This window comes from Moschus berezovskii, chromosome 17 (genome assembly GCF_049115385.1).
Source record: "Moschus berezovskii isolate FMDL1 chromosome 17, NW_MosBer_1.0, whole genome shotgun sequence".
In the NCBI taxonomy this organism is placed as follows: Eukaryota; Metazoa; Chordata; class Mammalia; order Artiodactyla; family Moschidae; genus Moschus; species Moschus berezovskii.
The window spans coordinates 16,732,155-16,748,268 of record NC_142476.1 but is presented as its reverse complement, the minus strand read 5'-3'; the positions used below and the strand labels follow the sequence as shown (position 1 = coordinate 16,748,268).

At 53.7% G+C, this 16,114-nt stretch overlaps 1 protein-coding gene across 1 annotated transcript in view; it reads left to right on the top strand.

The window, feature by feature from the left end:
- PLXNA2 (plexin A2) overlaps positions 1–16,114 on the top strand; it is a 231,634-nt gene that overhangs the window by 196,844 nt on the left and 18,676 nt on the right. Inside the window, exons 14-22 of the mRNA XM_055419000.2 lie at positions 577–694; positions 2,965–3,101; positions 4,000–4,167; positions 4,300–4,393; positions 9,130–9,369; positions 9,962–10,105; positions 10,375–10,609; positions 13,285–13,427; positions 14,088–14,356. Of these exons, the coding sequence (XP_055274975.2) occupies positions 577–694; positions 2,965–3,101; positions 4,000–4,167; positions 4,300–4,393; positions 9,130–9,369; positions 9,962–10,105; positions 10,375–10,609; positions 13,285–13,427; positions 14,088–14,356 (1,548 nt within the window). The remainder of the gene's footprint in view (positions 1–576; positions 695–2,964; positions 3,102–3,999; positions 4,168–4,299; positions 4,394–9,129; positions 9,370–9,961; positions 10,106–10,374; positions 10,610–13,284; positions 13,428–14,087; positions 14,357–16,114) is intronic.

Sequence of the window (16,114 nt, the reverse complement as noted above, 5' to 3'; positions counted from 1 at the left end):
CACCCCGTCACCCGCCGGACGCCGCTGCTCTCACTCAGCCGGGAGTTCCGGTTCGGGGAACTCACTGTCTGGCCAGATTATCTGTCCCCTCACTGCGAACCACAGGGAGGGAAGCAAACCACACATGAGTCAGCTTGTCCAATCAGTCCTCAGTCCTTCTTCTCAGAAGTGTTGAAGTGCTGGCCTGTCACTGCCTCTGCCCTGCCCCTCGGTCCCTCTGCAGGGCATTAAGTTTATCCCACGGACACTGGGACAAGACTCAGTGCTAAGCCCTGTACTAGGCACTGGGGACTACAGGCTTGTTCATAGAAATAGGCAGCATAGCATTTTGAAGGGACCCAGGTCTTTAGAAATGCTCTCATCCACCTTCTCACTGTCCATAAGAGATTAAAGCCCAGAGAGGGAAAGTCCTTGACCCAAGGTCACACAGCCAAACGGTTGAGCAAGCTGTCTTGGTCCAGCCCTGGTGTAAGACTGTGTTGAGTTTTTCACCGTGACTGTGGTGGGGTGAGCAAACAGGGGCAGGAATGCCAGCTGTCCCCAAGTCTCTGACGGGAAGGTTTGCTCTCTCGTCAGGATCGTCTGTGAGATGGGCCACGCCCTTGTGGGAACCACCTCTGGGCCTGTGCGCCTGTGCATTGGCGAGTGTCAGCCAGAGTTCATGACCAAGTCCCATCAACAGTACACCTTTGTGGTGAGTACTGGGTCTTGTGCTGGGCTGTGCTGCTGCTGAGTCGCTTCAGTCATGTCCGACTTTTTGTGACCCACTTGGCTGTAGCCTGCCAGGCTCCTCTGCCTGTGGGATTCTCCAGGCACAAACACTTGAGTGGGTTGCCAGTCCCTGCTGCACGGGATCTTTCCAACCCAGGGATTGAACCCACATCTCTTCTGTCTCCTGCATTGGCAGGTAGGTGGCTTCTTTACCACTAGCGCCACCTGGGCAGTTGCTGGGCTGCAGGCTCCCAGAAAGGGCACACTTCTGCTCCCGACTTCTCCCAGGAAAGTCCCACCCTCCCCTTCCCAAGCCAGTGCCTCCAGGCTTCTTGCAGACTAAGTAGGAGACCAGAAAGGGGAAAGCCTATCTTTCCCGGGTGAGTCGAGTTCATGACCAACAATGCTTCTTCGGACACTTGGGAGTCCCAGGGAGCCACAGGTCAGGGTTCTGAATAAGCAGCATCAGACCTTTCTTAGAAAGTGGATCCTCTGCGCAGGGTGGGGAGGGCTGCCCTTTGTCCTGCCAATGTGATATCTTTGTCTAACTCCAGCCTAATGAGGACAGAGAGCCTGAGGGACCTAATTAAAGGGGTCTATATTTATCCACATGCTTTTTTTCTGCCAGGGATATTGTAAGAGGGAGTTTAGAAGAGCCATTTGATACCCTGAAGGGACACACGTCCGTGTGTGCGACCAGGGGGAGGAATAGAAGAGTGAGCTGCCCCGTGTATTGGTGTGTTTCTTGCGCGCACACACACACACACAAACAGCCCTGAAAACACTTCTTCACACCCAGGCAACAGGTGGAATCACAAAGATTTTCTTTACTCCTTCTGAACAACCCTCTTCTGGGGCCCAGAAGTCCCTTTTCTGACACCTGACCAACGTTGCTTTATCAAGTTCTTTGTTAAAATGTGTTAACAGCCTGCAGGAGGGGGTCAAACCAGCCTTGCTCAGGGTTTTGAGAAATTATTCGCTCACAAACTTCTCTTCTGTCTAAAGCATTTTACTGCTTATTTTAGATTTTACAGTCTCTGCCTTGTTATCTCAGCAACTCCCCCTTTTCCTTGTACCAGTCTTCTCTTGGGTGGGAGGGTACCACGGGCTTCCCAGGTGGTAAAGAACTGGCCTGCCAACGCAGAAGGCAGAAGAGACGTGCGTTCAATGCCTGGGTCGGGAAGACCCCCTGGAGAAGGAAATGGCAAACCCCTCCAGTATTCTTGCCTGGAGAATCCCGTGGACAGAGGAGCCTGGTGGGCTGCAGTCCACAGGGTCGTAAAGAGTCAGACACGGCTGAAGCGACTTAGCACACACACACACATACACACATGCATGACCTGTATCTGCAGCCCACCTCCCCCATCTGAGAGGGTCTTGTGTGAGAAGCAAACTCAGAAAGACTAGATGGAGAGAGAGTGGTAGAGTGACAAGCAGGGAGGGCTTCAGAGATCACGTCGCCCTCCTCCTCTCTTGACAGACTAGCAAGCAAGACTGCCAGCCCAGACTGATGCAGAAACTTGCTCCAGGAGTGAGCAGAACTTGCTTGCATCGCGTCGCTAGTGAGTGGCTAATGCAGACTAGAGTGCATATTGTGTGGCTGCTCAGTTAAATGCACTTTCCACTCCACTCTGCTGCCCACTAGGCAGAAACAATTTCTTTCTGATGCATTCTAGGCCAGTGACATTTCTTTTAGGCTTCAGGGTGATTGTTACAATTTAATGAGCTTAGTAGAACGTCCCAACCAATGATGGGCCATCCTCCTGGTGAAGGTCGGGGAAGCCAACATTACTGACGAGTGCCTGCACCAGGTGCCCTGCCGTGCCCCTCTCGGGCTGAGGGAGGGCTCGAAGGACGTGAGCTTGGACCATTAACAGAGACTCTTGGTGGCCCAGTCCAGACAGGGATGCTTTATTCAGCCCTATCGATTTTGTGCCAAAAAAATCAGTACTGCTCCAGATAGTGAAGCATCCTCAATTGTTCTCAATTTGTAAACTAATTGATAGATTAGTCAGTGTCATCTCTGCCTTCCCATCAGTGTTATGAGCAGAAGACTCCCCGGGGAGTTAATTACTTGCCAAACGTGGCCTTTCTGCCTTCCCTGGATATGCCCGGAGCCTCTAAGAAAGGGTCTCAGCTCCAGGGTAGGCAGAGAGTGTTTGGAGACCCACCTTCTGTCTTTTTAAGTCTCGCCTGGGCTTCTCCCTTTGGGTAAAGCCTGAGCCGTGATCATGTCTCTGCTTCCTCCCAAAGAACCCTTCCGTGCTGTCACTCAACCCCATCCGCGGGCCTGAGTCTGGAGGCACCATGCTGACCATCACGGGCCACTACCTCGGGTCTGGAAGCAGCGTGGCCGTTTATCTGGGCAACCAGACCTGCGAGTTCTACGGGTGAGAGGGGCTTGGAGGAGCACTCAGAGACTGTACGCGTGTGGGCTGTGCACACATGTTCCTGCGCAGGTCCACATGCATGCCTGCCCCACCATCTCCAGTTACGTGCCACATCCTAGCCCCAAACCCTGTGCCAGGTGCTGTGAGAAATGCCTGCCAGTAGTCAGTTTGTATCGTATCATAAGGGCTGAATAATCCTACGAACACTTGGAAGTGAGGCCCGTGAGACCTGCTCCTGCAGAGGGCTCCCAGGATCGCTCAGCCACCGTCAGGATCCAGCGTTCGTTAGGTCCCCGCTGTGGTGACTCCAGAAGCGTGGCCTCTGTCCCCACGCCATGCACAGACGCCTCCCCGGGGCATCGCTCATGTGCAAAAATTGAAACCTACTATTTGGCAGGTATTCCAATGAGACTCTGGGGATGTAGAGAATCCGGAGAGAATTCTGAAAGGGATCCCTAGATGGGAACCCAACTTGCTCAGTAGACCTCCTGCTTGGACCGTACACTGCCCAGGGCCAAGACTGTGTGTTTTCTGTGTTCGTTTATCTGCACAGTAGATACTCCATGTATCAGCTGACCGACCAGACTCCAAGCACTGGCTAAATAGTCATGTTTTGGAAAAATCCAGGAGGGCAGGCATTCTCCCAAAGCCCAGGGAGCCCTGCCCCTGCCCCACCTTCCCAAGCCCCTTTTCTAATTGGCTGCCTCCCCAACCCAACCAAAGCTGGAGCTCAGGTAGGAAGAGACACCGATGCGCACTGCTAAGGGACGTCCCCTAGCCTGGAGTAGAACAGGACAGACGAACACACGCTCCGACTGGGGGCAAGCCCCTTCTCGGGCCAGAGGCCGCCCCCGCCCCGCTTGCCTGGGCTCCTAACCCTGCCGCCGTCTGCCTGCAGGCGGTCCATGAATGAGATCGTGTGCGTCTCGCCCCCGTCGTCCAACGGTCTGGGGCCCGTCCCCGTCTCCGTGAGCGTCGACCGGGCCCGAGTGGACAGCAGCCTGCAGTTCGAGTACATCGACGACCCCCGGGTGCAGCGCATCGAGCCCGAGTGGAGCATCGCCAGGTGAGGCGGAGGAGCCGCCCGGTCGCCGCGCCCGAGCCCCTTCCTCCCCGGGGCGGCTCCCCCGGCGTCCTGGGGAGCGTGGCGGCAGCTGCAGAGGGCGGCCTCCCTCACCCAGCCTCTGCTTCTTCCCAGTGGCCACACACCCCTCACCATCACGGGCTTCAACCTGGATGTCATTCAGGAGCCGAGGATCCGCGTCAAGTTTAATGGCAAAGAATCTGTCAACGTGAGTACCGGCATGTGCACCCGGCCCTCAGGAAACGCGGCTGTGGGTGCGTTTGGCAAGGTGGTGGGGTCTGTGTTAGCACTGGGGCCTTCGACTGCCAGGGCAGAGTCTGCGATCATGGCCCCAAACACGTGGGCCTTGCAGTGGTTTTTATAATTACAATATAACCTTTGCGCCTCAGAAGTCACGGCTCTGTGGGTTACAAGGGCACGTGACTCCTTATCCCAGTATGGCTTCTGAGCCTCGGATATGGTGCCAAAGGGCTCCTGTTTTCTGCCATGTTCCCTTTGAGGTCTGATAAGAGGAGTATGAGAGGGTGAAGAAATTCTGGCTGCAGATTCAGATGTTTTCAAATTGGAAATAGGACACTGCCGTCTATTAGCTGTACACCCGTGATAGAGTCGTTTAACCTCTCTGATCCTCCCTTCCCCAGCTAGAAATGCTGATGATAAGACTCTCCTCATGGATCTGTAACATGCAACGAGGCTGGCACTTGATAAACGCTAGTCACTGCATGCAGATAATTCCATCCTGGTTGCTAAGATGATCAAGCTGAACATTTCACTTCACTCTCCTGGGCAAAGCCATGTAATTTAATTTTTTTTTCCCCACTGTGGATTTTTGTGATGTTAAAAAATGTTCTCTATCGTGAGAGCAGAATGTCTGCTATGTTGTTATAATTTTTTTAGTTTGTTCTACTGGCTCCATCTTTCTCTTTTCAGTCAATATGCTCTGAAACACTATTGTATTCATAATTATAGTCCAGGAGATGCTATTATGGCCGTCATTTTTCACATGAGTTACTATTATTACTGCTTTGACCTTCTGGAGATTGACGAGGCTGAGACGGAGATGGAGAAGGTGGTGTTGGATCGACCCTCTTTTTCCTGACACATTCCCAGCATGCTTGAGGCTTCCCTGGGAAACTCAGAAATACACAAAATGACAGACTTGCCAGAAGGTTAGATCTGGAAAGGTCTCAGAGATCATCTGGTCCCAACTTCTCATCATGTAGCTTAGAAAATAGGGCCAGAAGGGAGTAATGAGTCGCCCCCAGATATGAAGGCGGCAGGTGGTAGGGCCAAGCTCAGTCCCAAACATCTGACTCTTCATAACTAGACTATGTGAGATGCTGGTGGGCTCGATGTTCCATCATGCCAGAGATGTGGGACACCAGTCTGTCACCTCCAGTGCCCATCGTGGTAACAGCTCCGTGGGCTAGACAAGCATGTGACTCTGTGTCCCAGTGGAGAGCTTGATACCTGAGCAAAAGAGACTGTGTCCCCGCTCCTCTTCCAGGCTGAGGCCACAGCCCGCCTCCGCCTGTCTGCTGTCTCTCAGAACTGGCCAGCCTGGGAGGGGGCACATTCCCTCCAGGGCCAGCAAGACCCCAGAAGTCAAAGCAGCAGAATACAGAAAATAAAAGACACAGTCCGTCTAGTACAGAGGGAACGTTGTCGGATGAGTACATGAATGAGAGGTCAACCTCCAAGGCTGCATCGTTGGTCCCCAGGAAGCTGTTTGAAGGGAAGACGGAGCTGGGAAGGGCCCCCCAACAGCTGACTTCCTTCTGAGAATGCTTGGGTCTGGCTGCCCTCCCCAGAACATACTGGCAGGAATCTCCCCAGCAGTTCCCTCCACCCACCCCCCAGGACCTCAGTGCTTCAAGGAGTTAAGAAGCAGCCCCTCCCTCTCGAGTATCGGGGGATCCTGAGCGCCAGCAGTGACCTGCCTGGTGTCTGCGGGCTGCAGCCTAGAGGAAGGGCCTGGGGGTGCGTGTCTCTAGCAAGCCGGTCCCGGGAGGGAAAGCTGGGAGAGAACCGTGTGTGCCCTCAGCCCTGCCTGGAGCCCACCTCACCCTCAGGCCCCGGCACTAACCCCCCACTCCCCCCACCCCTGCCTCTGGGTTTGGAAGCAGCCCCAGGGGGACGGGCCAGAGCGCAGGCCGCCAAATCCGAAGGAATGTTTGGCAGGCAAAGTGCCGATGTAGCACCGGGCAGGGAGCAAACAGAGGCTGTTTGTCTGGGGGTGATTTGCTCATTCTCAGAGGAGCCTCATCCAGGGGCACCAGAGCGAGCGGAGAGGAGACGGGGTGGGCAGGCTGGGGGTCTGTCCCGCGGACCCTGGGGTGGGACCCCCCAGCTCAGCTCCTCCACCCATTTGATGGTACCTCTGTTTCCCTCCTGCCAGGGTGTCCCCAGCTGGCATGTGAAAGGGACACTGGGTTCATAGGGGGCTGCTGAGGGGACCTGCAGAAGGCGGGGTGGGTGCTGCTCTCTGATGGCACGGAGCCCGCCTGAGCTGTTTGGCTTAAACTCTTCAGTTCCCCCTGGAAAGGGAGGGTTAAGGCTTGGAGCGCTGACATCATCTCCATGCAAGTGTCCACTTTTTCTGCCATCTCACACACCGTCTTGTTTTCCGAACATGAAGCCCGGGTTTGTGTGTGTTGGCCGGACACACAACACGTGTGGAGCTGCCAGGACTGCGCATGCTTGAGCAGGGTTCCCACGCATGCCCCTGGTGGTTGCTGGGACACTGAGCCTCCTGCAGGCCCAGCAGCTGCAGAGGGTGCGACAGGAGCAGCAGGGAGGGGTCCAGACCGTGCCCAGGCCCTGGGGCAGGGTCTCCAATCGGGCTGCTGCCTGGGCGCCCCCCAGACCAGCCAGCAGAGGAGGGCCAGCTCGGCGAGCTGTTAGCTGGAGGCCAGGGCCCACCCACGAGGAAAGGACATTGTGAACTCAGGGGTGATACCACGGTCACACCTCCGTGGATGGTGAAGGGGCCCTCGGAGGAGAGAGACCTTGACGAGGACAGTTAAGGAGGGGATCAATCTTTCTCATCCATCACTATGGTCAGTAACATTAACTGAACGCCTACTGTGTGCTCATTTTACACAGCTCCCCACATCCCATCACACACACACACGCACACACAGACACAAGTACACGTGCATACATACACACACACACTCACCCACACACATGGGCACACACAGACACACACATTTATATACATACACAAGGATACACACACACAGACACAGATACACATGCATACATATACACATATATACACACACATTTATACACAGACACACACACACATAGACACACACATTTATATACACACATGGACACACACATACATAGACACAGATACACACGCACACACACATACATACATACATGCACATGGACACACACATACATAGACACACATACACACACATTTATATAAATACACACGGACACACACACACAGACACAGATACACAGGCATACACACACACATACACACAGACACACACACATAGACACACACATTTATACACACACATGGACACATACATACATACACACACATAGACACACACACATTTATACACAGACACACACACACATAGACACACACATTTATATACACACATGGACACACACATACATAGACACAGATACACACGCACACACACATACATACATACATGCACATGGACACACACATACATAGACACACATACACACACATTTATATAAATACACACGGACACACACACACAGACACAGATACACAGGCATACACACACACATACACACAGACACACACACATACACACAGACACACACACATAGACACACACATTTATACACACACATGGACACATACATACATACACACACATAGACACACACACATTTATACACACACATGGACACATACACACACATAGACACAGATACACATACATACACATATATACATACATAGACACAGATACACACATATATACATACACACACATGGACACACACATGCATGCACATGTATACACACATGGACATACACACAGAGATACACACACATACACACATGTTTGCATACATATACACACATACACACATGGGCACACATACACATATACACATACACACACGTATACACACATGGACACACACATAGACACACACATACATAGACACACATACACACATACGTATACACACATGGACACACATATACATAGACACACATACACACATGGATACACACATATACGCGTACATATATACACGCATACACACATGGATACACACATACATAAATACACACACACGCAGGACTCAGCTTCTGTTCTTATCTTTTCCTCAGCCGTTCGTGCTCCCTCATTCCCATCCCCGCTGTCTGGGCAAGTCCTACACATTCTTCAGGTTAAATTTCATTCATTTTTTCCAAAGGAAAGCTCCCGTGAATCACCCTCACCCTGCCTCAGGCCACGCGCAGCACACGCGCGCACACACACACATGCACACACAGGCACCTCTAGAGCCCCAGGGACTCCCCCATCCGAGCGTTTCTCTCCATCCACGCCTTTAGCAGCGCCGCGGCCGCTCCTGGGTCGCAGGCCCTCTGCTGGGACAGCACTGTGATGCTGGGTGGATCCTTGTCTCTGCCCTGGATGGGGCCGTTTCATGGATGGCCCAGCTCCTAGGCACAGCGCCTGGTACAATGTGGGTGCTCACTCAGTGTGGGAAAATGAAGAAGTAAAGTTAAAACACACTCCTCCTCCTACACACACACACACACACAAAACCAACAACAGAAAAATACAATTTCACAGCTCTTTTCCCGAGGCAAGCAGCTCACTGAAGACCGGCCAAACAAAGCAGAGGGTGGGACAATGGGAGTGACCCCGCAGTGTCGCCGGCTGGGTGTTGACCACTGCGCTCTGGGCCCCTCAGGTGTGCAAAGTTGTGAATACCACCACCCTGACCTGCCTGGCACCCTCGCTGACCACGGACTATCGGCCCGGCCTGGACACTGTGGAGCGGCCAGACGAGTTTGGATTTGTCTTTAACAACGTCCAGTCCTTGCTGATTTACAACGACACCAAGTTCATCTACTACCCCAACCCGACCTTTGAACTGCTCAGCCCTACTGGAGTCTTGGATCAGAAGCCAGGATCCCCCATCATTCTGAAGGTAGGAGCACGGCGTGGCCAGACCACCCCTCTCCTGTCCCAGCCTCACCTCCCATCAATGCCCACAGGCTTGCATTGCTGCCAGCACCCTGTGAAGGGAGCTCAGGAATAGCTCCAGACCCACGGAGTGACATATCTTGAGCTTGGGATTCTCGAGGAACCCTGGAGACTTATTTCTGTGTTCTTGTGTGCATTGGGCCCCAAAAGTCTTGCAGTACGTTGGAAGCAACCATGTCCTTTATTGACCGCATGCGTGGCCACCATAACTGCCCTCAGATGTGAGGGGTCACGGTCCCTGGGTGCCCTCTGTCCAAGGGCGTGTTGCTCCACTGCTTTCATTTCTCGCCCCTGCGGCCTCCCCCGGAACGGTTCACTGGTTCGCTGTTTGCTGTCTCCTTGCCTCTCATTCTCTCCTCCCTTCGTGTTCTCTTTTCCTCTCTAAATTGTGGCCAGTGGACGTCCTCTCCAATGGAATCCCTCTTTGGTTTTTGCATTGCTGCCCTTACCCTCTCTCTTTAATCTCTTCTTAAATAGGCAATTAACTTCTGTGTGCCTGTGTCAATTATTCCTAATAAGATTGCTATTATCTGCAGGGCAAAAATCTTTGCCCTCCTGCCTCTGGAGGTGCCAAACTCAACTACACAGTGCTGATTGGAGAGACCCCGTGTGCTGTCACCGTGTCCGAGACACAGCTCCTCTGCGAGCCTCCCAACCTCACGGGGCAGCACAAAGTCATGGTGAGTGAACCTTCTTATTCTTTCTTCCCTCTTCACCTTGCATGTACAATCTATCGAAGCAAAAGGGTTTTCCACCTCCTCCACATCTCCTCATCTCAAGGGTCTATATTGAAATGGACAGGGGCAGAGAGCACAAGAAAAGAAAGGCAGGTGATCAGCAGGAAGTTGTTTGGTCTTCAGACGATACTGTGTGGTCGTGGATTCTCCTGTCCTCTCCGAAACGAGGACTGGACGGCTCGACAGCGTCTGTGTGCGTGTGTTACGTGCAGGTCCATGTGGGCGGGATGGTGTTCTCGCCCGGCTCCGTGAGTGTCATCTCGGACAGCTTGCTGACCCTGCCCGCCATCGTGAGCATCGCGGCGGGAGGCAGCCTCCTGCTCATCATTGTCATCATCGTGCTCATCGCCTACAAGCGCAAGTCCCGAGAGAACGACCTCACCCTCAAGCGGCTCCAAATGCAGATGGACAACCTGGAGTCCCGTGTGGCCCTGGAGTGTAAGGAAGGTAAGTGAGGCCGTTCCTTCACTTCCAGAACCGCTTTCCTCACCAGCCTTATTACCTCCCTTCTCTGAGACAGCTCTCATCGTTACTCCCATCTCGTCCACCCCAAGCCGTCAAGCTCTGTTTTGACCTCTGTTTTCCTTTGGACTTCCTTTGCTCTCGGGGCCGGAGAAGTCCTATTGACATGCGTGCAGTGAGGCCCCAGGTCTGATGACATTATTCTGTCCCGCTGAGCCCTGACTCCTCCCACAGTCGGGCCACCTTCCTCTCTTTCCTGGGACAGCGGGGGGCATGCAGTGTCCCCACAGGCAGAGCCTCCTGGGCCCTGTGGCCTCAGACGACTCCTTTCGCCTGGCCGCCCTCGGAGCAGCAGGAAAGGCAGGAGAGTGCATCCCCGCTCCTGCCCCGTCCCCTCCCCCAGGGCCTTGTCCCCCCCCCGTGCTGCTGCGGGCTGAGCCTCTGAATGCCACGCGCAGGGCATCTCAGACTGCGGTGGTGGAGGCTGTGCTTCCTCCATCTCCCAAGCCACTGCCGCTGCCAGGCGACTGGTGTGCCTGGTGTCCCCTCGGGCTGAGGACCCGGCAGACTCTCTGGGTAAACATCTCAATTAGGAATCAGAACACTTCTCCTTTTACTGCAAACTTCAAGATCAGAGCAAGCCCCCTGTGGGATGACAGGGAAGAGCTGGGCTGGGAGAGTAGACCATGGCTCCTCCCACTGCCAGGGATGGGGCAGAGAGAGGAGGGGGCAGGCTCGCCATCAAGGGGAAGCCCCTGCTGGCCAAGGGCCTGGCAGGCAGGGCGCCCTAAGGCTGGGCTTGGTGGCGTTTTCAGTTGTGTGTGTGAAAATACATGTAACGTACAGTTTGCCATTTAACCTTCTAATCTCTGTACCCTAGTGCTCTCCCCTCCAGTTCAGAGGCATTGCGTGCGTGTGCGTGTGCAAGCACGTGTGCCTGCTCAGTCACTTCAGTCGTGTCCGACTCTGCGGCCCCATGGACTGCAGCCCACCAGGCTCCTCTGTTCATGGGATTCTCAGGCAAGAATCCTGGAGTGGGTTGTCATGCCCTCCTCCAGGGGATCTTCCCCACCCAGGGATCGAACCCCGGGATCTCTTATGTCTCCTGCTTTGGCAGTTGGGTTCTTTACCACTAGTGCCACCTGGGAAACTCCTCAGAGGTATTAACTACATTCAGAATATCGTGCGACCATACCCACCATCCATCTCCAGACGTCCCTCATTTTCCCCAACTGAAACTCTGTACTCATGAAACAACCATTCCTCATCCTCCTTTCCCTCTGGCCCCTCTACTTTCTGTCTCCAGGACTCTGACTGCTCTAGGAACCTCACATAAATGGCATCATACAGTATATCTGTCCTTTTGTCTAGTTTATTACACTTAGCATCATGTCTTCAAGGGTCACCCATGTCGTAGCACGTGACAGAATTTCATTCCTTTTTAAGGTTGGATAATTGTTCATTAGGTGTAGAAAGCACATTTTGTTTATCAGGTTATCTCTCAGTGGACATTTGGGTTGTCTCCACCTTTTGGTGTCATGAATAATTCTGCTATGAACGCGAGTGTACAGTATCTAGGATACAAATTCTATGTTTAATTTTTTGAGGAATCATCAAATTGGTTCCCAGAGCAGCGGCACCAGGTCACATTCCCTCCAACCAGATACGAAGGTTTGAGTTTTCCCACGTCCTTGTCAACACTTGTTATTTTCCATTATTTACATTAGCCATGGTAATGGCTGGAGCTCCCCTGGTGACACCAGTCTTAAAGAACCCGCCTGCCAACGCAGGAGACATAAGGGATGCAAGTTCGATCCCTGGGTTGGGAAGACCCCTTGGAGAAGGGCACAGCCACCCACTCCAGTCTTCATGCCTAGGAAATCCTATGAACAGCGGGGTCTGGCGGGTTACAATCCACAGTGTCACAAAGAGTTGGACACAACCAAAGTGACTTTGCACGCACGCACGCATGCGTGGGTATGAAGCGGTATCTCCTGGTGGTTTTGATTTTCATTTTCCGCTGGGGTCTTTGCATCTTGATTTTCTCTTTTGCTGGGAAAAGGGGAGCAAAGCTGCCTATTCTGGTCTTTGTTTGATCCGCTCAGCCAGGCTCTCGCCTATCTCCAGCATCTGTACCGCCTGTATGACCCAAGGCACATGTGCTTCCTTTGTTTTAACAGCACATGTAATACATAGAAAATTCAAAGTTAGAGATAAGCATAGAGGAAGAAATGGGCTTCCCTGGTGGCTCAGCGGAAAAGAATCCACCTGCAATGCAGGAGATGCAGGTTCAATCCCTGGGTTGAGAAGAGTCCCCTGGAGAAGAGGCTGGCAATCCACTCCAGTATTCTTACCTGGGAAAACCGATGGACAGAGAAGCCGGTGGCCTACAGTCTGTGGGGTCGCAAAAGAGTCAGACACAACTTTGCAACTAAAGACATACACACATAGAGGAGGAAACTATAGAAATCACCCGTATCCCCACCACCTAAAAAGGCAGTCTGGAGCTTACTCACTCCCTCTGGAGGTGCATGCCTGTAACCCCACACACGCACCATCTCTGCACCCCAGCCTTTCCTCCTTCACAAATGTCTCTGCCTCTCCCCTCCCCTGTGTGGGTTCCCCTCCTGAGTCTCCCTGTCTCCCCTGTACCTTCTCAGCTTTTGCCGAGCTCCAGACAGACATCAACGAGCTGACTAGCGACCTGGACCGCTCAGGAATCCCCTACCTGGACTATCGGACCTATGCTATGCGAGTCCTGTTCCCGGGCATCGAGGACCATCCCGTCCTACGTGAGCTGGAGGTAACACCTGCCTCCCTCGCCCAGCTGCCCACTGGGGACCCAAGGCCTGGGTTTCCTAGGAGATGCCCCACAGCAGAGGAGGGTCAGGAGTGAGGAAGAGAAACCGCCTGTAGAAGCATCAGCGCCGCAGGGACATTTCTGAACAGGAAACTCACGGCCACGGGGGCACCCAGGTTCTTCGGGATGATTCCAGGGGAAGGCTAACTGTGGTTCTTTAATTAATAACTGAATTAATTAAGACTTGGCCTCATTTCCAAATGGATTTGAGGTGGCTTAAGGAAAGACGAAAGATTCTGTGAGGTTTGCCTGTTCATTTCTCAGTTTGTTTTATGAAAGAGGGCACATCAGGGCAGAGGAGCGGGAGGGGAGGGGAGCACACCCAGCTAGTCTGATGGGGTCGCTCCGGTTGCACGGGATCCTTGGCACAATCAGATGTACAGCATCCTCTCTGGAGCCCAGCCCTCTCAACCCACTGGGAGGTCAGAGCAGACCGCAGGCCTCAGAGACCAGGCATTCCTACCTCTCCAGGGTGGGGTGGCTATCAGTGTCATGGAGCGGGTCCTAGAGGTGGTGTCATCATCAGCTGAGACACCCCCCTCCCCAGCTCCCAGGAGAGCCGGAAGCCCGTCCTCTGATGCCACACCTGCCATCCCCCCCTAGGTGCAGGGCAACGGGCAGCAGCACGTGGAGAAGGCCCTGAAGCTCTTCGCGCAGCTCATCAACAACAAGGTGTTCCTGCTGACCTTCATCCGCACCCTGGAGCTGCAGCGGAGCTTCTCCATGCGGGACCGCGGCAACGTGGCCTCACTCATCATGACGGGCCTGCAGGGCCGCCTGGAGTACGCCACCGATGTCCTCAAGCAGCTGCTGTCCGACCTCATCGACAAGAACCTGGAGAATAAGAACCACCCCAAGCTGCTGCTCCGGAGGTCAGACCTGCGCCCCGGGGCTAGGGAGGCATCCGGCAGCGTCCGAATGGGGACGTGGTGGGGGGCGGCGCCAAGCCCTGGGAAAGCCCAAGTCCCCGCAGCCCCCCGCACAGAGGCTTCTCTCCCCTTCCCCGGGCGGCTGGGCCGTGTCCACAGGTGCTGGGTGTCCAGTGCATCTCAGCCTGGATCCCAGCATAGCCACCGGCTCGTCATGAGGTCTGGGGGCAGTGCTGCAGCATCTCTGCTGTTTAGCCCCCTTGTGAACAAAATGACACTCATCTCCAAGTCTTTCTCCCTCCCCCTGCCTCTCGAGTTTCACTGTCCAGTGCTGTGGTACATGTGGCCATTAATTAAAATGAGATAAAATGTGAGATTCAGTCCCTCCATTGCACTAGCCACATCCTGAGGGCTCCGTCCCCACAAGTGCCCACCACATTGGAAACGCAGGCAGAGGCTGTTCCCATCCCTGCAGGAGTTCTCCCTTCAGCACCCAGCTAAGGATTTGGTACAGCCTGTGCCTTAATGCCCAGCTTCCGGGATCTGAATCACCAGCACCTACCACCAGCGCCTCCCCAGTTGCATTTCCCCACAGAGAAGAGGGTCAGAGACCTTGACATCCATCCCCCGAGCCCACCGTCTCTTTAGGCCCCAGGGATCAAGCACAGCTTTGGAACCACCTCCTCGCCACCACCTCCTCTGTAGCCTTCTCCTAGCAAGGTCTCACTCAGGCTTCCAGACCCCACGTGGGGTGAGGGGGGAGGAAGAGTGGCTTTGTATTATGAATACAGAGCCCCCATTCTGCCAATCTGAGCATTAGAAACTCTCATTAAGAACTGTTGTATTTAAATTAGAGCTAATCTCAGGCACAGTTCAGGGGGAGGGTGCTGAAAGGGGCCCATGGAGAAAGCTACAATTTCTTCTGTCTTTGTCACTGTCTCCCAGGCCCGGGGTTGCTGAGCCGCCCTGGCAAATGCCTGGGATTTACTGCGACGGGAGGGTATAATTTGCACCACGTGCAGGAAGTTAAAGTATTCCTCCAGCATCCGCATCCCTGAGGGTCTGTCAGGGCCGCTTTGTTCCTTCCCAGGTCCCCAGAGTTGCGACCTGGGATGAGCATGGGGGGTGAGGGGACAGCGGAGCAAAGGGGCAAGGCTTGCAGAAGCAGATCCCCCATTAGCTAAATGCTTATGCACATGGCTCTGTATGTGAGCGGCCGGATCCAGACCCCATGTGTCAGCGATGGTGACAGCTTCCGGTCTAGGCACTCATCTTAGCACTTTTTGTACATTGACTCATTCAACCTTGACGACAACCCTGTGGGATACACAATGACGACGGTGGTGGTGGTTACCATTATTAATTGTGGTTGTTGTTATTATGATTAATCCCCCATTTAGAAATGGGGAAACTGAGTCCAGAGAAAGGGAAGCAACTTACTCGAGATCACATAGCCAGTGCATGGCAGAGTCGAGATTTGAACTCAGTCTGATTCTGAGTGTTTGGAGGGGCAGGTACCAGGGGTCTTCTAGATATGCAAATAAAGTATTCAGACCAGGCAGGAAACCTCAGAGGGACAGAGAAACTGTATTTATCCCCCTGAGGCCAGAGGAAGGCTGGAGGATGGTGTCCTTGGCACCTGCGTCTGTAGACCCTGAGCTCCATTCCATTTTCCCAGGAAACTGAGGCTCAGAAAGCAGAAGCCTCTGGCCCAAGGGCACGCGTCTCGCTACTGGGGTGAAGTCGAGACAGGACTTAGCG